The sequence below is a fragment of the Peromyscus leucopus genome, chromosome 1, assembly GCF_004664715.2.
Source record: "Peromyscus leucopus breed LL Stock chromosome 1, UCI_PerLeu_2.1, whole genome shotgun sequence".
NCBI classification, from domain to species: Eukaryota; Metazoa; Chordata; class Mammalia; order Rodentia; family Cricetidae; genus Peromyscus; species Peromyscus leucopus.
In genome coordinates, this window is record NC_051063.1 from 187,271,517 (window position 1) to 187,294,904 (window position 23,388).

Consider the following 23,388-nt stretch of genomic DNA (forward strand, 5'->3'; position numbering starts at 1 on the left):
AATTGACAGAGAAAATGGCTGAGTTTCATATCGCTGAGTTACAGCAGAATCATGGAGGACATTACACCTGTGAATCCTTCAGCAAATGGCCCAATGGCACCGGGACCCAGCCCAGTGATGCCCTTCTCCTATTGGTCAAAGGTAAGGAGGGTCTATCTTGGTAAGACATATGGCATCTTCAGACTGGGGGTAAGGGAGGGGACGGGAGAAGGAATGAAGAAGGGTGGGATCTCCAGAGCAAAGGGTAGAGGAGTGGGAATGTGCTTCCACCCAGGGTTTGTGGGAATGAAAAAAAATCTCTGTTCTAGAGTCACGGTAGATAATGAGAGAGATGAGGTTCAGTAGATTGCTCCCACAAGAAAAAGAATGAAAAAAAAGAAACATTACCCGGCAGTGGTGGCACACACCTTTAATTTCAGCACTGGGGAGGCAGATGCAGGTGGATCTCTCTGAATCAAGGCCATCCTGGTCTATAGAGTATGTTCCAGGACAGGGCTACCCAGAGAAACCCTGTCTTGAAAAATGAAGAAAGAACACAAGCAACAACAAAGAACAGGAATGTGCACAAGGCCTACAGCGTCTCCCCTTGAGCTCAGAGCCTCTTTCTTCTCCAGGGTACTTGTCTAAACCTTCCCTCCAAGCCTACCACAGGGGCACAGTACCTGCAGGGAGCCAGGTGATACTGCAGTGCCAGAAAGCGGGCAGTGTGCTCGGACCCGTGAGGTTTGCATTGCTGAAGGAGGGACGTTCAGCTCCTGTGCAGATAAGGAGCTCCACAGGAAGGGTGCTTGACTTCTTCCTTCTGATGTTGACAGCCAGAGACTCGGGGAGATACAGCTGTGTGTACTACCAGGCAAAGGCTCCCTATCGGGCCTCAATCCCCAGCAATCCCCTGGAGGTCTCTGTGACAGGTAAGGTTTGCTATCATTCTCTGAACACCTGTGGGAGGGTGTAGTGGTCCCGCAGCCGCTTACAAAATAATCACTCAGAGGCTTACTACTATTTACAAACTGTATGGCCTATGGCAGGCTCTTGCTAGCTAGCTCTTATATCTTAAACTAATTTATTATCATTTAATATCATTTCTATTAACCTATGTTTTGCCACGTGTTCCATGGCTTTACAGGTCTGCTGGCATGTTGCTTCTTGGGCAGCAGACAGGTATCTCTCCAGACTCTGCTTTCTCTTTCCTGTCTCTCTCCTTGGATTTCCTGCCTGCCTCTAAGTTGCCTTGCCATAGGCCAAAGCAGCTTATTTATTAACCAGTGGGAACAACATATATTCACAGCATACAAAAAGACATCCCCCAACAATTTAGCTATGCAATATTTATATTTTTTATTGTTGTTATTTACTGTTTTGAGGCACATTCTCGCTATGTAGCCCTGGCTTGCCTTGTAACTCACTATGGTAGACCAGGGCAGTCTCAAATTCAAGAGATGTGCCTTCCTTTGCCTCTGACTGCTAGGACTGAAGGGGTGCACTGCTACTCTGACTTCTTTTTATTTTAATTAGTCTTTCAGGTTAATATAAAGTTAATCTTATTGGGTTATAGAACTACCAAGAAAACGAATCTCTGGGCTTGTCCATGAGGGTAATCTAGACAAGGTTAACTGAGGTAGGAAGACTCATCCTTAAATAGGTGGTGCGATCAATGGACTGGGATCCCAGACTTAATGAAAAGGCAAATGTGAACTGAGTCCCAGGATTTATCTCTCTCTTTCTCTGCTTCTGACTATGAATGCTACATGATTGTCTGCCTCCTGCTTTTGTTACCATGCCTTTCCCCCATGAATTTACAGCAACCTCACAGAGTGAGTCAAAATAACCTTTGCGTTGGTGTGCTTCCGTCAGGTGTTTATCACTAATACAATTAGCACACAAATCAGGGTGACTCTGTACAAGCAATAAGGACATTTATTGTGTGTGTCTTCCCTCACACACTGCCCTGCCTGGCCCTGTCCCCCAGCTACCCCCAAACTGCTCTCTTCTCTTCACCAGGTGAGTTTCCCTGTCTCCTCTACTGTTCATGCTTTCTTCCCCTAATTCTCGTCCCCACTTCTCAATGATCCCTGTATGGTTCAGTGACCCCATATATAAATACACACACACCTGTACAACATGGATACAATTTTAACCGAGTTTCCTCATTTGAAAGAAAACATGATGCTTGCCTTCCTGAACCTGCTTTATTTTATTTAATGTAATGATCTTCAGCAGACTCCATGATCTTGTTTTTCTTCATGGATGTATAAAATCTGTTAAGTACACACATCACATTTGCTCCATTCTTCCGTGGGTAGACATCAAGGCTGGCTTAGTTTCCTGGTATTTATGACTAAGGTAGAAATAAATATGGATGGGCAGACATCTCTGTAGTATGTTGACTTCCAGTCCTCCAGATACATACCAAGGAGTGATTGATATAGCTGGGTTGTATGGTGGTCATATTTTCAATTTTTTTGAGAAACCTCCATACTGATTTCTATGAAGGCTGGTACAAGTTTACACTCCCCCCAGCAGTGTTATGGATTCCTCTCTACCCACATCATCACCAGCATTTGTTGTTACTTATTTGTTCAGCCATTTGGATTGTGATAAGATAGGATTTCATAGCAGTTTTAATTAACATTTCCCTGATGGCTAAGACTACTGCACACCTTTTTCAACTATTTAATGGCCATTTGTGTTTCTGGTTCTGAGAATGGCCTATTCAGTTCCTTAAGCTCGTATATTGTTTGGAGGATTTTTGTTGCTTTATTTTCAGTTCTTTATACATTCTATGTAATACTCTTCTGTTTGGTGCACAAGATTTTCCCCATTCTTCATGATGTGTTGTCACACTGTAGAGTGTTTTCTTTGTCATACAGAAGCCTTTTAATGTCATGTAGTCCCATTTGTTAGTTCTCTGGATCATTTCCTGTGCTACGAAGAGTTTTTCAGCAAATCCTTGCCTATGTCTATATCTGTAGTGATTTTCCCCATAGCAGTGGTTCAAGTTTCTGGTCCAAGGTCTTTGATCTATTTAGAACTGATCTTTGTGCAGGGTGAGAGAGATGCATCTGCTTCCATTCCTGCAACAACTAACTAGACATCAGTTTTCTCAGCATCATTTGTTAAAGAGCATGTCTCTTCTATAATAGGTTTGTTTGTTCTTGAGACAATGATGCGGTCTTCTCTGTAATTCGTTTGTTTGTAGTTGAGATAAGGACTCACTATGTAGCCCAGGCTGCTCTGGAACTCACAGAGATCTGCCTGCCTCTTCTCCCAGAGCACTGGGATTCAAGGTGTGCACCACCATGCCTGGCTGTGATGTATGCTTTTGACCACTTTGTCGGAATTAGGTGAATCACACCATGTGGGCTGATTTCTAGCTTCTATTTAACTGGTCTACATGTCTGTCCTGACACCAGCATCATTCTGTTTCTTGTGGTTTTGTTGTTGTTATCACTCTATTATATATTCAGAGATTGGGTATCATGATGCTCTCAAGTGGATTTTAGGATCTAAGGATCGGTTTTGCTACTTGATATCTTCCATGCTTCCATAGGAATTTCAGCATTGTTTCTTCTAATACTGTGAAAGAGTATCATTGAGATTTTGATGCAGATTGCATCAAATCTGTGGACTGCTTTGGTAAGACAGCCCCTTTTACAGTAATAATTCTGCCAATCTATGAGCACAGGAGGTCTTTCCATGTCCTCATCTCCTCTTCATTTTCTTTCTTTTGTGTGTTGAAGATTCCACTGTGGAGGTCTTTTACCTGTTACACTTATTCCTGTAGATATAGTTAAACAACTGTAAGTGGGTTTTCTCCCTGATATCATTCCTTTACTGTTTGAAGTCTTCAAAAGTATCCAAAGTTTCCTGCCATAATGTTGCCCCATTAAATGCTACACACCTTGCTTGTAAATTCTCCTTTTTGCCTTTGAGATTTTCAACAGAGAATGAAAACTTATGTATTAACGTTTGTGTTATTAGATATGAGAGGTGAAGAATGATTTTATATGTAGTAGAGATATTACCTGCCTTTCCCTGTTTGTCTTCTCTTCAGGTAACCTTGCTGTTGACATATTGTGTTATGAAGCTGCACTCTTTGGAATGAGCTGGTTCGTGAGTGGGCTTCCTTAAAGACAGATCAGTGCCAAGTAGTACATCAGCTCTTCCTCTTTCTCCCCCTCATCCTCTTGTTCTTCTCATCTTATTCTTATTTTTCTAGTTATTTTTTCTTCTTATGCTATTAGGTGTGTGTGTGTGTGTGTGTGTGTGAGAGAGAGAAGAGAGAGAGAGAGAGAGAGAGAGAGTGAGAGAGAGAGAGAGAGAGAGAGAATGGAGAATGAGCAGGGAGGGGGAGAATGAGAGAGGGAGAGGGAGAGACAGATTGTGGCATTCATTCATGTGCTCATGGAAGCAGAAAGAAGGAGGCAAATCCCCTTGAACTGGAGTTTATAGGCAGTTTTAAACAGCCTGTTTTGGGGAGCTGAATGGTTCTCCTCTCTCTTACTCTCCTTCTGCTGCTGCCTACTCCTCCTCATCCTCATATCCTCATGCTTCTTATCCTCCTCCTGTTCTTCCTCCTCTCCTCCTCCTCCTCCTCCTCCTCCTCCTCCTCTCTTTCCTCTTCAGAGACAGGGTATCCTGTGGCTCAGACTTTACTGTAACTCTAGGTTCTGAGGATAACCTTCTTTTCTTCCTGTCCTAAGTTTGGGACCAGGATCACAGATGTGCACCCCCATGCCCACTTTATACAGAGTGCTAGAGATTGAACTCAGACCTTTATGCATGTTAGGAAAACACTTAACCACTGACTTACATCCCCAGCTTTGGCTCCATGTGAGAAAATGATTTTTAAAAAGCACATTTTAATGACAAACAAGCAAATCTGAATGATGACTGGATATTGGCTGGGGTCCAAGAAGCCCTGTGAATTCTCCACATGTGATGCTGTCTGTGGTGCTTAGATTACTTTCAAAAATGGTTATCTAATAAAGATAGCCATGTACTGAAATATTTTGAGATCAAAGAGATGAGTCAACAAGGGGGAATTCTCCATAAAATGTGACAGTTTTGTCACTGTTATTTACTTGTTTTTGGTTTGACAGGGTCATGTGTTTTCCAGGATGGCCTCAAACCCTCTCTCCAGCCAAAGATGACCCTAATCTCTTGATCCCACAGTCTCTATCTGCCAAGTGCTGGGATTATAGACAAGTGTCAACAGGGCTGGTTTTATGGGGTGCTGGATATGGAATCTAGGGTATTCTTTGTGCATGCTAGGTAAGCACTTTACTGACACTCCTAGCCTTGAAATTATTGCTTTCATGACTTCAGAGTAAGCTGACCTAAACCATTTCTTCCATCTTGGAGGGCACAGAGACTGGCCCATATCCATTCCTGAACCATACTGATTGCAAAAGTACTCTGAGATCTGATGTCTGCACATTTTTGTATTCTTCCAAATCCTACACCAAGACTCAAGTTCAATATTTTTGGGTAGAGAAGGGTGCATGAATGAGGTTGCTAGATAGTCTCCTGCCAGAATTAGCTGATTCTGGAGCCTCACACTGTTGTTTACTGATGTAGAAGCCCTGGAGGATACTGGGGGGACATACACTTCAGGGTTTTCAGCTCCTCACAGAAGGAGGAGCTGAGGAATTTCTTCACCAACCCATGCCACATGTTGCTGGTGGCTATTTCCAGGGTCATTGATTTCCTAGCACATTCACAGATGGGTAGAGTGGGTTTCACCAGAGAACCTCCAGACATAAACATGTAGGTGCAAGCAGTGGGGCTGACATGCCCTCAGATGCAGGCAGGAAGGCAGCCCCATCTGCTGACCTGCGACTCTTGTCAGGCTATTCCTTGCCCTCTCCTCTCTTCCTGTTTTTGTTTTTAATGTGTATGGGTGTTTTGCCTTCATGGATGTCTACATGTATCTCTGCACATGCCATACCTGCAGAGGCTAATAGATACATAGATATGGATGGAGCCTCATCTTCCCCCAATAAAAATATAAATGTAATAAAATGTTTAAAATTGGCTATTTGAAAAAGAAAGTAGATACGGGCTTCTTGGTGGTGGTGGTGGTGGTGGTGGTGGTGGTGGTGGTGGTGGTGGTGGTGGTTTTTTGGTTTGTTGAGGCAGGGTTTCTCTGTGTCACTGTGGTTGTCCTGGAACTCCCTTTGTAGACCAGGCTAGCCTTCAACTCACAAGATCTTCAGTCTCTGCCTCCCAAGTGGTGGGATTAAAAAGGCATGCCTGCAATACCCAGCTACAGCTATTTACTTGGATAGCTAATTCATTTAAAGTCAGCACCTGCTGCAAACACAGAAAATTCTACTACTCCTTTTTAATTTGGATGGATTTTTTTTCTTGCTTAATTGCAGTGACTCTCACTTCCATTCTGTGCACAATGGATGGGGGAGTATAGGCATCATTACTGTCTTAGTGAATGCTGAGATAACAGAATATCTTGAACTATATGTCATATAAGATAGAGAAATGTATTTCTCATGATTCTGGAGATGTGAGAAGTCTGAGATTCATAGTCAGGTGTGATGTTTGAGGAGGACTGCTTCCTGCTTCAGAGATGATACTTTCTAGTGGTGTCTTCAGTAGTAGAGGTGATGAGAGAGCCCTTAGGACTCTAAAAAAAATATTAGCCAGTTATGATTGTGACTTTTTTAATACCAGTGCTTGGGAGGCAGAGACAGGCAGATCTCTGAGTTGGAGTCTATTCTGATCTACATAGTGAGTTCCAGGACAGCCAAGTCCACATAGTGAATGAGACTCTGTCTCAAAAAGCCAAGAAAAGAGGTGATGTATTTATTTTTATTTCATTGTGTGTGTTTTCCCTGAATGTATGTTTGCATATTATGTGTGTGCAGTCCCCATAAGGCCAGAAAGCGTGTTGGAGCCCCTTCAATTGGAGTTACAGATAGATGATAGCCACCATGTGGATGCTGGGAACAGAACCTCAGTCTGCTGCAAGAGCAGGCACTGCTGTTAATCTCATTAGCTCCAACTTAAAATTCTTTCAAAAAGACACTCATTGTATTCACCGGAGACTTCCCCTTCACGGCCTAATCATCTCTCACATATTCCTAACTCCTAACACTATCATCTTAAGTCAGTTTTGTGTGAATTTGGAGGAATAAACACTCAGAGCAAAGCTTTGTCTTGTTCCTGATGTTAAAAGAACAGTATTCACAGGCTGGAGAGGTGTCTCAAAGTTAAGAGCAATGAATTCTGATCCAGTGACCTGAGTTCAGTTCCCAACACCATGACAGGTGACTCACAACTGCCTGGAACTCCAGCTCCAGGGGCTCCAATGCAGGCCTCTGCAGGCACCAACAAACATGGCATACACCCATACAGACACATACATATATGTATTTGCTATGTATTAAAATTTATTATTTGAACATTTCATATATAGACAATGAAATATGGTAATACCCCCTCCAGCTTTCTCTAGATCACTTCAACATACCTCCCTCCCAATTTCATGTTCTCTCTCTCTCTCACTCTCTCTATCTATCTAAATAACCCACCATCTTACTCACTGTTCTACTCCTGTGAAGAGACACCATGACCAAGGCAACTATTATAATAGAAACATTTAGATAGGCAGTTGTGGCTTCCACCTTCAATATCAGCACTTGGGAGATAGAGACAGGCAGATCTCTGAGTTCAAGGCCAGCCTGGTTTACAGAGGGAGTTCTAGGACAGCCAGGGCCATACAGAAATTCTGTCAAAAGAAAATGAAAGAAAGAAGAAAGAAAGAAAGAAAGAAAGAAAGAAAGAAAGAAAGAAAGAAAGAAAGAAAGAAAGAAAGAAAGAAAGAAAAAGAAAGAGAGAGAGAAAGAAAGAAAGAAAGAAAGGGAGAAAGAAATGAAAGAAAAGAAAAAAAACATAAAATAAAATGAAAAGAAATACTCTGTTAGGGTCATTATTACAGTTTTAGAGGGGTAGTCTGTTATAATGGCAGGGAGCGTGGTGGTAGGCACGGCATACGTGATGCTGAAGAAGTAGTTGAGAGCTACACCCTATCTGTAGGCTGCAGGTAGAGAAAGAGAGACTAGGCCTGGTGTGTGCTTTAGATACCTCAAATCTACCCGCTATGACACACTTACTCCAACAAAGCCTCACTCCTAATACTTCTAATCATTTCAAAGTGTTCCACTCCTTAGTGACTAAGCATTCAAATACTTGAGCCCATGAGGCCTGTGGTGGTTTATATAAAAATGGCTGCCATAGGCTCATATATGAATGCTTAGTCATCAGGGAGTGGTACTGCCTGGGAAGGATTGGGAGGAATGGCCTTGTTGGGTTAAGTGTCGCCTTGTAAGAGGAAGTGTGCCACTGAGGGTGGACATTGAGGTTTCAAAAAGCCCAAGCCAGGCTCTCTCTCTCTCTCTCTCTCCCTCTCTCTCTCTCTCTCTCTCTCTCTCTCTCTCTCTCTCTCTCTCTCTCTCTCCCTCCCTCCCTCCCTCCCTCTCTCTCTCTCTCTCTTTCTCTCTCTCTCTCTCTCTCTCTCTCTTTCTCTCCATATATATACACATATATCTGCTGCCTACAGAGCAGGACATAGCTCTTAACTATAAGGACTAAGACTCAAAAACTGTAATCAAACCACCAATTAAATGCTTTCTTTTATAAGAGTTGCAGTCGTCACGGTGTCTCTTCTCAGCAATAGAACACTGACTAAGACGAGGTCATTCTTATTCAAACCACCATACCCACTATGTCAATTAGTGCCGCTCATAGTGCCTCTGTGCACATGAGTGTGTGGTCATTTGATGGAATGTGGACAATCTACCAATATCCATACCCCCTAAGAGAATGATTCTCCAGAGCTGGAGGGATGGCCCAGTGGTTAAGAGCACTTGTTGCTGTTGCCAATGACCCAAGTTCCATTTCCACAATCTTCTGTAACTCCAGTTACAGAGGATAAAAAAGCCCTCATCTGACTACCTTGAGTATTGGACACACACATAGTGAACATATATACATGCCGGCAAAACAATCATACACAAAAAATACAATAACTAAATCTTTCTCTTTCATTTTTTGAGACAGGATTTTACTCTATGGTCAGGGCTGTCTTACAAGTCACTCTGTATACCAGGCTGGCCTCAAACTCACAGAGATCTGCCTGCCTCTGCCTCTCTAATGCTGGCATTAACCAGGTAGCCATCACTGCCTGACTAAAAGAAAAAATCTAAAAATATAAAATAAAAGATTGATTCTTGTTTTCCTCAGCAACTATGAACTGCTAATAATTCCATAGTTAGATGTGGGACGTCAAATCCCTCCCCCACCATTCTTGAAGTTTGGCTGGCTTGATCTTGAGCAGGTAACCATAGCTGCTGTGAATTTATGAGTGCAATGTCCATGCCATGTCTGACACCCCCTCTTCCCTAAACAGTTTGGAATTTGTTTGTTTGTCACATTTTTAGACTTGTTTTTATTTTATGTTTTGTCTGCTTGTATATATGTGCATCAGGTGTGTTCCTTGTGCCCAAGGTCAGAACAGGGCATCAGATTCCCCTAGAACTTGAGTTATGAAGAGCTGTTAGCTGTGGGTGCTGGCAACTAAATCTGGGTCCTCTGCAATAGTAGCCAGTGCTCTTAACCATCTCTCTGTTACGCCCAGATCCCAGGAACCCCCAAAAGACCACCATAGAGACCAAATCCCATATGTAAAAGCAAAGACCCTTTATTTCAAACTCAAACTTGGTCTCTCTGTCTGTCCAACATAGGGAGGCAGTAAGAGCAGAGAGCCCCAAGCCCAGGCAGGGTAGGGTTTTTATCATAGCAGAGTTTGGGGTGAGGTTATTTCCAGGGTTCAGGACCCCGATTGACTGACATTTGTCTAGGGGTATCTGTAAAAGGAAAATAGGTGTGTGCTAGGATCAGGGACATCTGGTGATCTTATCTGATCTTATCTGATGGTTGGAATGTTTGGGATGTCAAGTTCTTCCCCTTAGATGCTGGCCCATCCCTTTGTGGATCTGTTGATCCAGGTGTTACCTGCCAGTCAGCCTGTCATGGCAGCTGTGTGGTCAAGCTGTTTTGGGCCCCTCACACTCTCCTGTCCCAGACTCTTACTTTTGTAGTAGAGACTTTTCACCATCATCAAGATACCTCTGGGTGTCAATTTATAGTTAAAAAGAAATCATAAAATTTTAGTCCCACATTACAAGAACATGGGATACAGTTTGTGTAATGGGACAAGTTGGTGACCTGGTTCCTCCTTGGGAGAAGAGCAAAAGTTGACCAAGAGCAAAAGTCAGACCTAGGCCCTGAGGCACAACCCTTGCCCCCTTATCCCCACCCATTGCTGCCCCAGTTGCAGTCCAGCAGGGAAGAATCCCATGGGCAGGCTTTCCCACCAACACCCTTATTGGGCCTTGAAATCTATAAGGCCCACATTGTACACCAAATCCACCCATCTCCATGTGACCTCAGTGGCTCCCTGAGACACAGAATCCATCAACTCTGATTGGACTAAGATCAGATTCATGAGACACAGACACAGCAAGCACAGATTGGACCAAGAGCAGTTCCCTCATACAAAAACACCTCTTGCACCTATTGGAGGAAGAGATGCATAGATACCAGTACAAAAGTACATGCAACAACATAAAGAACAATATGGTACCACCAGAACCTAGCAGTTCTACAACAGCAAGACCCGAACATCACAATGTAGAAGAAGCAGAAGAAAGCGACCTTACAAATAACTTTATGAAAATGATAGAGGTCTTTAAAGAGGAAATTAAAAATTCCCTTAAGGAAATTGAGGAACATACAAACAAAAAAATAGAAGAAATCAATAAATCCCATAAAGAAAACCAAGAAAAAGCAATTAAACATGTAAAGAAAATAGTTCAAGACCTGAAAATTGAAATAGAAACAATGAAGAAGACACAAACCAAGGGAATGCTGAAAAATAGAAAATCTGAGTAAATGAGCAGGAACTACATAACCAACAGAATCCAAGAGATGGAAGAGACTGAGTAAATGAGCAGGAGCTACATAACCAACAGAATTCAAGAGATGGAACAGAGACTCTCTGGTGTGGAAGATACAATAGAGGAAATAATTTGTCAGTCAAATAAAACACCAAAACCAATAAAGTCATAACACTTTATGTCCAAGAAATCTGGGACACCATGAAAAAGCCAAACCTAAAAATAATAGGGATAGAAGAAGGAGAGGAATACCAACTCAAAGGCACAGAAAAATATATTCAACAAAATTATAGAAGAAAACTTTCCCAGCTTAAAAAAGGAAATACCTATGATGTATCTTCACAAGAAGCTTACAGAACACCAGATAGACTAGACCCTCCCCAAAAAAGTCTCCTTGCCATATAATAATCAAACCAATAAACATACAGAATAAAGAAAGAATGTTAAGAGCAACAAAGAAAAAAGGCCAAGTGACTTATAAAGACATACCCATCAGAATAACATCTGACTTCTCAACAGAGACTCTGAAAGCCAGAAGGTCCTGGACAGATGTAATGCAGTCACTAAGAGACCACAGATGCCAGCCAGACTGCTCTACCCAGCAAAACTTTCAATCACCATAGACAGAGTGCACAAGATACTCCAAGACAAAACCAGATTTAAACAATACCTATCCACAAATTCAGGACTACCAAAAACACTAGAAGGAAAATTCCAACCCAAGGAAGTTAGATGCACCCATGAAAATATAGGCAATAGATAACCCCACAGCAGCAAATCCTAAAGACAAGAAATAAACACACATTACCACCAAAAGATAACAGGAATTAGCAACCACTGGTCATTAATACCCCTTAATATCATCAGACTCAATTTGCCTATGAAAATACACAGGCTAACATAATGGATACAAAAATAGGGTCCATCCTTCTGCTGCATACAAGAAATGTACCTCAAATTTAAAGACAGACAGTATCTCAGAGCAAAATGCTAGAAAAAGACTTTCCAATCAAACGGACTTCAGAAGCAAGCTGGTGTAGCTATCCTAATATCTAACAAAATAGACTACAAACTAAAATCAATCAAAAGAAATCAGAAAGGACATTGCATATTCATTACAGGAAAAATCCATCAAGATGAAGTCTCAATTCTAAACATCTATGCCCCCAAAACATGGGCACACACATATATAAAAGAAACATTACTAAAACTTAAATCACATGACAAACTTCACACACCAGTAGAGGGAGATTTCAATACTCCACTTTACCAATGGACAGGTCTGCCAAACAGAAACTTAACAGGGAAATAAGGGAAATAACAGATGTTACGATGCAAAAGGACTTAATAGATAGCTACAGAACATTCCACCCTAACACAAAAGAATATACCTTCTTCTCAGCACCCATGTAACCTTCTCTAAAATCAACTACATGCTTGGTCACAAAGCAAATCTCAACAGACACAAAAAAATTAGAATAACTTCCTATATTTTGTTGGACCACCATGGCTTAAAGTTAGATTTCAAAAACAACAAAAATTACAGAAAACCTACAATCTCATGGAAACTGTATAATGCCCAACTGAATCACCAATGGGTCAAGGAAGAAATTAAAGATTTCCTAAAATTCAATGAAAATGAAAGTACAACATACCCAAACTTATGGCACTATGAAAGCAGTGTTAAGAGGAAAATTCATAGCACTAAATGCCCACATAAAGAAGATAGAGATATCTCACACTAGTGACTTGACAGCACACCAGAAAGCTCTAGAACAAGAAGAAGCAAACTCACCCAGGAGGAATCAACGCCAGGAAATAATCAAATTGAGGGCTGAAATTAATAAAATAGAAACAAATAAAACAGTACAAAGAATCAATGAAACAAGGAGTTGATTCTTTGAGAAAACCAACAAGATAAACAAGCCCTTATCCAAACTAACCAAAAGGCAGAGAGAGAGCATCCAAATTAACAAAATCAGAAATGAAGGGGAGACATAAAAACAAACAACAAAGAAATTCAGAGATTCATCAGGTCATACTTCAAAAACCTGTACTCCACAAAATTGAAAAATCTGAAAGAAAAGGACAATTTTCTGGTTGGTACCACATACTAAAGTTAAATCAAGACCAGATAAACAATTTAAATAAACCTATAACTCCTAGGGAAACAGAAACAGTCATTAAAAGTCTTCCAACCAAAAAAAAAAAAAAAAAAAGCCCAAGACCAGATGGTTTTGGCACAGAATTTCAAAGAAGAGCTAATACCAATACTCTTCAAATTGTTCCACACAATAGAAACAGAAGGAACATTACCAAACTCTTTTTATGAGGCTACAGTTACCCTGATACCAAACCACACAAAGGTGCAACAAAGAAAGAGAATTTTACACCAATCTCCCTCATGAACATTGATGTAAAAATACTGGCATACAAAATCCAAGAACACAAACAGAAAAAAAATTATCCACCATGGATAATCCCAGAGATGCAAGGATGGTTCAACATACAAAAATCTGTCAATGTAATACACCATATAAAGAAACTGGGAAAAAACCCACATGGTCTCATTAGATGCTGAAAAAGCCTTTGACAAAATCCAACACCCCTTCATGATAAAGGTTCTAGAGGGATCAGGAATATAAGGAACATACCTAAACATAATAAAGGTAATTTACAGCTATCCAACATCAAATTAAATGGAGGGAAACTCAAATCTATTCCACTAAAATCAGGAACAAGACAAGGCTGTCCACTCTCCCCATACTTATTCAATATAGTACTCAAAATTCTAGCTAGAGCAATAAAACAACAAAAGGAGATAAAAGGGATACAAATTGGAAAGGAAGAAGTCAAACTTTTGCTATTTGCTGATGGTATGATAGTCTATATAAGTGATCCCAAAATTCTATCAGGGAACTCCTACAGCTGCTAAACTCCTTCAGTAAAGTGGCAGGATAGAAGATATTATAAAAAGGAAATCAGTAGCCCTCCTATACACAAGTGCTAAACAGGCTGAGAAAGAAATCAGAGAAACATCACCCTTTACAATAGCCACAAATAATATAAAATACCCTGGGTAACTCTAACCAAACAAGTGAACATATTGTTAAACTGCATTCTAGATATTCATGTTTAATAGTGTTATTCTTAACCAAAATGTCTGTGCAGTAGTCAGCAATTAATGTAGAGATATACAACTAGTCAAAGTTCTGAGAATAAACGACTGCTAAGTACCCTAAATGGCACAACTGTATCACTCTCATCCCCACCAAGGCTCAAAGAATACTAAGGAAAAGGAGAGGGAAAAAAATGTAAGAGTGAGAGGACAGATAGGAGTGCTAGAAATTGCTGTCTTAAGGGCATGGCATCGTTGCCCCTGTGGTTATCTGACAAAATCAAGCCCACAATATTAGGCAGCATTCCAACAGTTGGCACAAACTGGACTCAGTGGGTATCTTAGGATTACTATTGCTGTGATGAAACACTATGGCCAAAAGCAACTTGAGGGGGAAAGGGTGTGTTTGTCTTACATATCTGGAGTACATTGAAGAAAGCCAAGGCATTAATTCAAACCAGGTAGGAACCTAGAGGCAGGAACTGATGAAGAAGGAGGAATGTTGCTTACTGACTTGCTCCTCATGACTTGTTCAGCCTGCTTTCTTATAGAACCCAAACCACCAACTCATGGGGTAGGACTACCCACGATGAGCTGAACCCTCACTTACCAATCACTAATTAAGAAAATGCCTCACAGAATGGCCCACAGTCTAATGTTAGGGAGGCATTTTCTCAACTGAGGTCCCCTCCTCTCAGATGACTCTACCTTGTGTCAAGTTGACATAAAACTAGTCATCAAGAGAGGCTACAAAAGAGAGGATGGAGAACATGAAAATGGTAGAGGATGTACTGGGGGTGTCTGGGAGAAGTGGAAGGAGAAAGTTGGAGATGGATATGCTCGAGATATATTGTTTACATACATGAAATTATCAAACAATAAATAAAAGATATTCTATTGAAAGAAACCAAACCAAACAAAGAACAAGAAGGCAAAGCACAATACTAATTGCTATCTGATTAGCATTCTTTCAGAAACTTGATTGGAATGCTCAAATAAGCTTAAAAGTACGTGATCTAAATCCTTTCTGTGTTGTGAGAGGCCTACGTGAGCCAAGCCAGTAGGAAGTAGCATAATATTGTTGAGATCACATCCTGATTATCACCATGAAACAGAAGTTGTGGGCTAGCTCTGAAGATTAAAAACTAAGGGAAGGCCATTTCTGCTGGTCCAGGAATTAAACACAGACAACAGGAATGACAAACTGAAGAGGTCTTCTTGGAAAATCCTGTTACTGGGGGTCATCATGAACTCCCAATTCTTGCTCTTGTTCTGTCTTGGTAAGTCTGAAGGGAGCAGGGCTGTTTGTGGTGGGTGGGTCGTTTGTGGAGGCAGCTGGAGTTGGTGAGGCCAGTGGGGAGGCTAGTGAGGCTGTAGGATAAGTGAATAAATATCGATTTTTGAACACATATCATGCGTGGGGGATGTGTTGGATGCTTTACACACATTTTCCTGTGTCCTCCAAATCAGTAGGTTCTGAACTTCACAATGGCTTTCTGCCACTTGAACATAACATTTACATTCTTGCTGTTGTATTTGGTGTGTGTGTGTGTGTGTGTGTGTATGTGCACAAGCACATGCGCACATGCACATGTGCATTCAAGTGCATGTGTGCACACATGTGGCAAGTAAAGGAGGATACTGGGTATCTTTCTTGGTTCTCCCCTCTATTTTTGAAAGTTCTCACTGAGGCTGAAGCTTCCTGTTTCAGAAGGCTGGCTGGCTAGCAAGCTCCCTGGATCTACCTGTCTCTGCTCCCCAGTGCCGAGGTTACAGGCATATATAGGGAGGACATGGGCTGTTGGTGAGCAAGACACATGTGGGAAGCACAGACATGCCTGGATAAAGGAAGCCAGACTCTGAGCTCAGCAGCAGACTCTTGGGATCAGGGAGGGTGATGAAGGAGCTCCCGGCAGGCACTGGCTCTCACGTGTCATTCTCTTGCAGGGCTGTGTGCTGGACAAGGAAACCTAAGTGGGGAGGGTAAGCGCCTCTTCAATCAAGCCCCCCTTGATCCTTCATCTCAAGTGCGTAAGTAGCTTTATCCCCTATTTTAAATTGTTCCCAGGGAGCAGGAGAATGCCATATGCTTTCTACCTGAGCCCCCATACAAGCCTATCCTCAGTGTCTGGCCCAGCTCTGAGGTTCCTACCAAGGGCATATGATGCTGCAATGTATGACTTCTGTGCAAAACACAAAGTGTGTTATTAAGAAGGGAGGTACTAACTTGGATCCTGAAACACCAATTAATGTGACAGAATGGACATCTAAATTACATTTCATTATTGATGACTGGGTATAACTAAATTCCATCTCATAGAGTTACAGCAGAGTGTTGCTGGGTGCTACACTTAGGCTTTTCACCTAGGTCATGCTAGATCCTTTCAAGTTAACAATAGTAACTGTGTGTGTGTGTGTGTGTGTGTGTGTGTGTGTGTGTGTGTGTGTGTGTGTTTGTGTGTGTGTGTGTGTTCATATATAAATCTGTATGTCTATGTTTTCCAGGGATGTAACTGTGGTTGCCAGGCTTACACAGAAAGTGACTTTATACCTGAGCTATATTGCAAGCCCTGAGTTAATCCCTTCCATGTGCTTGGTATAGTACCTGGCACCCAGTTCATGCTAGACATACTTGTTGGGTAGTGACTGTCCACATCTGGCTTCTTTTCTCCCTTTCTGGGTGGACACACTTCTATAAACCAGTGCTTCTCAACCAGGGTTGATCATGGCTTCAACTTTGCTGGCTCTACCCAAGGGACGTGTGCTGGTGGCACCCAGAGTGCAAAGGCCAGGCCTGCTGCTGGCTGCCTTAGAATGCACAGGCAGGTTCTACAGTGTATAGTCACCTGGCCCCAGATATCAAAAGTCTTGAGGTTGAGGCATCATTGTACATGTGTTCAAGTGTATCCAATGCTGCCAACCAGATGATTGCAGCTATATAGGTTTATTTATGAGTTGTCTATTGCGTTTCATTAATCTATATCTGATTTGCAACACACACACACACACACACACACACACACACACACACACACACACACACACCAGCACATCTATGGAGGTCAGAGGACAACTTTCAGGAATAGGTTCTCTCCTTCTACCATGTGGGTCCCAAGGATTGAACTCAGATCATCAGACTTGGCAGCAAGTACCTTTACTCAGTGAGCCATCTCTCTGGCCCTGCTGTAAGTTAGAGATGTAAGGATTCTTCTGGTAGAATCTTTAGGATCTTCTAAGTAATAATAGATCTTGTCCTGGAGAATCTAGAAAAGAACACCCAGCCTAGACATCTTGATTTCAGCCACTGTGAGCTGAAGGTTGCCACCCTATTCTGGCTGCCGAGAGCACTGCATGCGTGACATGCAGACAGAGAACTGACTTGCAGATGGCAAGAGAGTGAACTCATGGCATTAAGTATTATGCATGCCACGCATTATTTTGTTACAATGTCCCTAGGAATTGGACATGCAGGAAAATACTGATGCCAAGTGTGTTCTCAGAGAGGAGATGGGCTTTTGGTGGGGAGCACAGACATCCCTGCATAAGTGAAGCCAGACTCTGAGCTTAGCAGTAGATTCTTGGGATCAGGGAAGGTTATGAGGGAGCTCCAGGCAGGCAATGAGTCTCATGAGTCATTCTCTTGCAGGGCTGTGTGGTGGACGAACAGACGTAAGTGGGGACGGTAAGTATTTCTTCAAATAAGCCCTCCTTGATCTTTCATTCCAAGTGTTTAAATGGCTTCATCCCTTTCTTTAAATGGTTCCCAGGGAGCAGGACAATATGTCATATGGAACTCTTTGCTTTCTTCCAGAGCCACTACCCAAGCCCATCCTCAGTGTCTGGCCCAACTCTGTGGCTCCCAGCATGAGCAATGTGGTGCTAAAATGTATGACCTTCAGGAGAGAGGCAGTGTGTGTTATTAAAAAAGGAGGTACTAATTTGTATCCCAGGACACGACTTCATTTGTCAAAATGGACCTCTATATTAGATTTCCCTACGGGATGGCGGGGTACAAGAGAATTCAGCCTCACAGAGTTACAGCAGAGTGATGCTGGATGCTACACCTGCGAATGCTCTGAAAACAAGGGCTGTGATGTAAAATCCAGCAATGCAATTCTACTGCTGGTCACAGGTAAGGAGGGGCTTCCTCAGATGACATCAGAGCAGAGAATGAAAGGGAAGGGGAAAGGGTGACCATCCTCAGAGCAGTTGTGCAGGGTAGGGAGTGACAGCGACAGAAATGAATACTTTTAGCTGTTGTTCTCATTTTTGTATATGTGTGTTGTGTGTTTCTGTGTGTGCATCTTTGCATGTGTTCTGGCATCCATGTGTGTGTGTGTGTGTGTGTGTGTGTGTGTGTGTGTGTGTGTGTGTGTGTGCGCGCGCGCGCACACACACATATGAGTGAACTCATATGGAGTCTGGAAGTCATCAGTTTTTCTTTTACCTTAGTCGCCAAGGTAGGTTATCACAATCAAGTCATACCTCCCAAATATGGTTACTTTTGGAACCCAGCTTGTTCTGGGGGATCCCCTTCTGAATCTGGAGTTACAGGCAGGCCACTCACTTGTATGGGTAATGGGGACACAAATGCTGCTCTTCATGCCTGGGTTGTATAAGGATAAGAAAGAATTAAAGCTGTAGGAAGAAAGGAATGGTGAAAATTTATATGCCCTCAAACAGCTAATGCAGGCTTTCTTTAATGCTAGAGAGGTGTATACTCTAGTTCTGACCATGCCATGATCAGGGCACAGGACCCAGTCACTCAATGAGCAGAGTTCTAGAGAACATAAGTGACATGCTTTAAGCTGACCTTTTTGTAGCCATGGAATAAAAAAGGGAGAAAATAGATTTCTTATGGCAGCCATGTGACTGTTGGGTGAATGTGGTGATCCACCTGTAACTCCAGCTTCAGAAGAGACATGGGATCCACAGGGTGGCTGGCTAATGAGAGTAACCATATCCAGGAGCTATGATTTGGTTGTGAGGTCCTGCCTTGGTGAATAAGGTGGAAGAGCCATTGAGGATGATTGTGAACATCACCCTCCAGATTCCACATGCACGCACACATGTGAGGTTAGCTGCTTCCTTAGCTAGGCTGGTTTCCAACTGCAGGGTCTTCGTATCATCCTACAATCACTCAGTGTCTGGGAGAGGGAGTCAGCTGCTTTTCTTCTGCAGTTCCCAAATAGCTAACTTCCTGGAACCTTGGGCTCAGCTTAGGGCCTTGGCTATTTCTTCTCCCCCCAGTTCTTTTGGACAGCAAGTACTCTACCTGCTGAGATATCTCAACCTTAATACCTTAATTTTAACTAAGACTTGAAGGAAGGAAAAAGGTTTCCAGTTTCAACTGGGTTTGATCTGGCTCATTACTTTGATCCCAATACTCAGGAGGTAGAAGTACATGAATCTCTGTGAGTTCAAGGCCAGCATGGTCTACATAGTGGGTTCCAGGACAGCCAGAGATGCACAGTGAGATCAGATCCAAGTGGGAGAGAGCGGGCGTCATGAGAACAAGGGTGGGAGTGTAACCCAGGCCTTCCTCAGCATGATCACAGGATTCTTCTCTCTCAGGACATTTACCTAAGCCGTCCCTCCAATCTCACCAGTGGAGCAAAGTGACAGCAGGAGGGAATGTGACTCTGCACTGCCAGAAGCCAGATAATATGACTGAGTACACAATGTTCATGCTCCTGAAGGAAGGCGTTCCATCACCTGTCCAGGTTCAGAGTTCAGAAAGCAACAGAGCAGACTTCTCACTTCATAATGTGACAGCCACAGACACAGGAAACTACAGCTGTGTCTACCACCAGAAAGAAGCCCCTTTCTGGGCCTCACACCCCAGTGATCACTTTAAGATCTTGGTGTCAGGTAAGTCTTAAAGAACTGAATGGTATTGTAAAATAAAATTAAATTAAATTAAAAAAATAAAATAAAAATAAAAAATTCTCTTAAAAAGTATTTTATTAATGGCTATAGAGATAAAAGACATTGCTGAGGGGCTGGAGTTAAGCACACTATTGTTCTTGCAGAGAACCAGAGTTCAGTTTTCTGTACTCACACCAGGCAGCTTGCAACCACCTGTGACTCCAGCTCTCCATGGGATCTGACGCTGTGTTCTAACCTTTGAGGGTGTCTGCAGTCATGCACATTCTTACATACAGAGATACATACAGATACACAGAAACACAGACAGACACACGTAAAACTAATAAAAAGCCTGGCCATGGTGGCTCAAACCTCTCATCCTATCACTCAGAAGGCAGTGGCACGGGAATCTCTGTGAAGGCAGGCAGCCTTGTCTACAAAATGAGTTGCAGGACAGCCAAGGCAACTCACATAAACCCTGTCTCAAAAAGAAATAAAAAATAAAATAAAATAATAAAACTAATAGAAATAAAGTTTAAATAAAAAGAAAGCCATAATATAAAAAGATATTATTCAGATATTTTTATGTTCATTAAGCCTTGCTTTATAGCATTTATGTAGCAGATGATCCTGGGTAGATGCAACACATATGCATACACACACACACACACACACACACACACACACACACACAGAGGGAGGGGAGCAAATGAAGCCATGCACACAGGAACAAAAACATGCATCTACTCACTTATAGCAAATGTTCAAGGTGATGAATTGATGGGTTATTACTGCAGTTACTAACAGGAGCACGGGCGGGGGCTTCTCACCTGGAGTAGGGATGACTCCACAGCAGCTGCATCAGCAGAAAGCCCACTCCAGCATGCCTGATGACTCATGATCCCTGCAGCCCGGGAGCTCTCTGCACAGCTTGCAGGCAGCTGGACAGTCACAGAATCCGCTTCTCTCTGTGGTTGGGCTGGTCAGAGTCCCCTCCCCCAGCAGTCACTGACTCCTTTTGGTATCCTGGGAAGAGGCCTTTGAGGACCTTCCCTCTCCCACCAGCCTCCTCTTACTTCCTGAGGGAATGTTTCAGTTTGAATGAGGCTACCTTACAAGGATGGCCCAAATGTGCTTTATTTAGGAAAAAGTTATTTTGAAGAATGTGTACTTCAGTGCTGGTGGGTAGAGTATCATTTAGAAATCTTTAAAGTTCATTTGTTTGTGGTGCAGTTTAACTCTGAGGTTTTCATTAGATATTTTTTCTGGATGATGTATCTATCGGTAACAGTGGTATATTGAAGTCACCCATTATTCTTGTATCTGAACTATCTGTCTCTTCATGTCCGTTAGTATTAGTTTTATGAAAATGGGTGCATCAGCACTATATATATATATTGTAATGTATATTATATAGTACATATACATATATGTGTATGTGCATGTATATATACATATATATATCCAGTCTGTCTTTTTTTATTTTTATTTTTATGTGCATTGGTTTTCACCTACATGTATCCAAGGATGTAAGTCCACTGGAACTCGAGGCACAGACAGTTGTGAGCTGCCATGTGGGTGCTAGGAATTAAATACAGGTTCCCTGGAAGAGCAGGCAGTGCTCTTAACCACTGAGTCATCTCTCCAGCCCCATAGGCACATTTTTTTATATAAATTTATGTTAATCTTCCTAATATTTGATATACTCCCCCTTTTCTATGTGATCTCACTATTTGTTACCAGGGTTTCTATAACCTTTTTGTTCAATTTTGAGGTAGCATCTTGTTATATAGTTCAGGTTTATCTGGAATTCTCTATGTAGTCTAGGCTGGCCTTGAACTCACAGCTTTCCTGCTTCTGCCTCCTGAGTGCTGAAGATGTGAGTCACTATGCCCAACACAATCATCACAACCTTTTCTTTTTACGTTTATTTATTATTGAAATACATACATTATGTACATAGGCATGTACATGCCACAACATCTATGTGGAGTTCAAAGGAAAACTTGACAATCTGTTGTCTCCTACTACTTTGTGGGATTCACGTTGAATTCAGGTCGGAAATCTTGGTGGCAAGTACCTTTACTTGATGAGACATCTCACTGCCCTAGTCTTTATATTTTCTTCATGTAGTGTAGCTAGAGTTTTCCTGTCTTGCCCACAGTCAGGACAAATCTCTGTCACCCACCAGTCCCACAACCGCTCAGACCCAACCAAGTAAACACAGAGGCTTATATTGTTTACAAACTGTATGGCCGTGGCAGGCTTCTTGCTAACTGTTCTTATAGCTTAAATTAATCCATTTCCATAAATCTATACCTTGCCATGTTGCTTGTGGCTTACCGGCGTCTTCATATGCTTCTTGTCATGGTGGCGGCTGGCAGTGACTCCCTTTCACCTTCCTGTTCTTTTATTTCTCCTCTCTGTTAGTCCCGCCTATACTTCCTTCCTTGTCACTGGCCAATCAGTGTTTTATTTATTGACCAATCAGAGCAACAGATTTGATATACAGAACATCCCACAGCAATGTAATGTTCCCTTTATTAATGTAAGGTTGTCTTTGTATCCTGTACCTAATTATTTTGGTGACAGGGTCTCACTGTGTACCTCTGCCTGTCCTGAAAATTGCTATACATTCCAGATTGGTTCTGAACTCACAGAGATATGCCTGTTTCTACCTCCCAAGTGCTCAAATTAAAGTCATGCTCCACCATGCCTGGATCCTATAATTAATTTTAACTGGAACTCGACTTTGTTAGATATAAGTATAGCTACTGTGCTGTTTTGTGGGTTGCCATTTGCTTGGTATATAACTTTCCATCTTTGCACTTTCAGTGTGTGTGTATGTGTATGTGTAGTAGTAGTAGTAGTAGTAGTAGTAGTAGTAGTAGTAGTTTGAATGTAACTGGCCCTCATAATCTCATAAGGAGTGGCTCTATTAGTAGGCAAGGCTTTATGGAGTGGGTATGGTCTTGTTGGAGTAAGTGTGTTACTGTGAGGGGGAGACTTAGAATTACTATGCTCAGGATACTGCCCAGGAGGTCAGTCAACTTCCTGTTGCCTGCAAGATGAACTACTCTCAGCTCTAGTATCACATCTGCCTGCCTGCAGCCACACTCTCCATCATGATGATAGTGAACCTCCGAAACTGTAAGAGAACCACCCCAATCAAGCATTTTCTTTATAAGAGTTGCTGTGGTCATGATGTATCTTCACAGCAATAAAACCCTAAATAAGAAAGTCGGGCGGGGGGGGGGGGGCAGATACTTGCTTGTAGGCCTGTGAGACTAGCTATGCATGGCTTTTGTGTGCTTGTCTGTGGGTGTCTTTGCCTGTATATTTGTGTTGGTATGTGCCTGGTTGCCTGCCAGCATTTGGCTGTGCAATGGCCTGTGTGCTGGTAAATAAAATATTTTATATCTGTCT

General features: G+C 42.2%; 1 protein-coding gene across 1 annotated transcript in view; it reads left to right on the top strand.

The window, feature by feature from the left end:
* Positions 1-8: 8 nt before the first annotated feature.
* The window catches only part of LOC119087310 (immunoglobulin superfamily member 1-like), a 32,148-nt gene continuing 8,768 nt past the window's right edge, over positions 9-23,388 (top strand). The window contains exons 1-5 of the mRNA XM_037202225.1: positions 9-141; positions 16,042-16,125; positions 17,741-17,776; positions 17,906-18,226; positions 19,669-19,965. Coding sequence (XP_037058120.1) covers positions 15-141; positions 16,042-16,125; positions 17,741-17,776; positions 17,906-18,226; positions 19,669-19,965 — 865 coding nt within the window. The 5' untranslated portion in view covers positions 9-14. The remainder of the gene's footprint in view (positions 142-16,041; positions 16,126-17,740; positions 17,777-17,905; positions 18,227-19,668; positions 19,966-23,388) is intronic.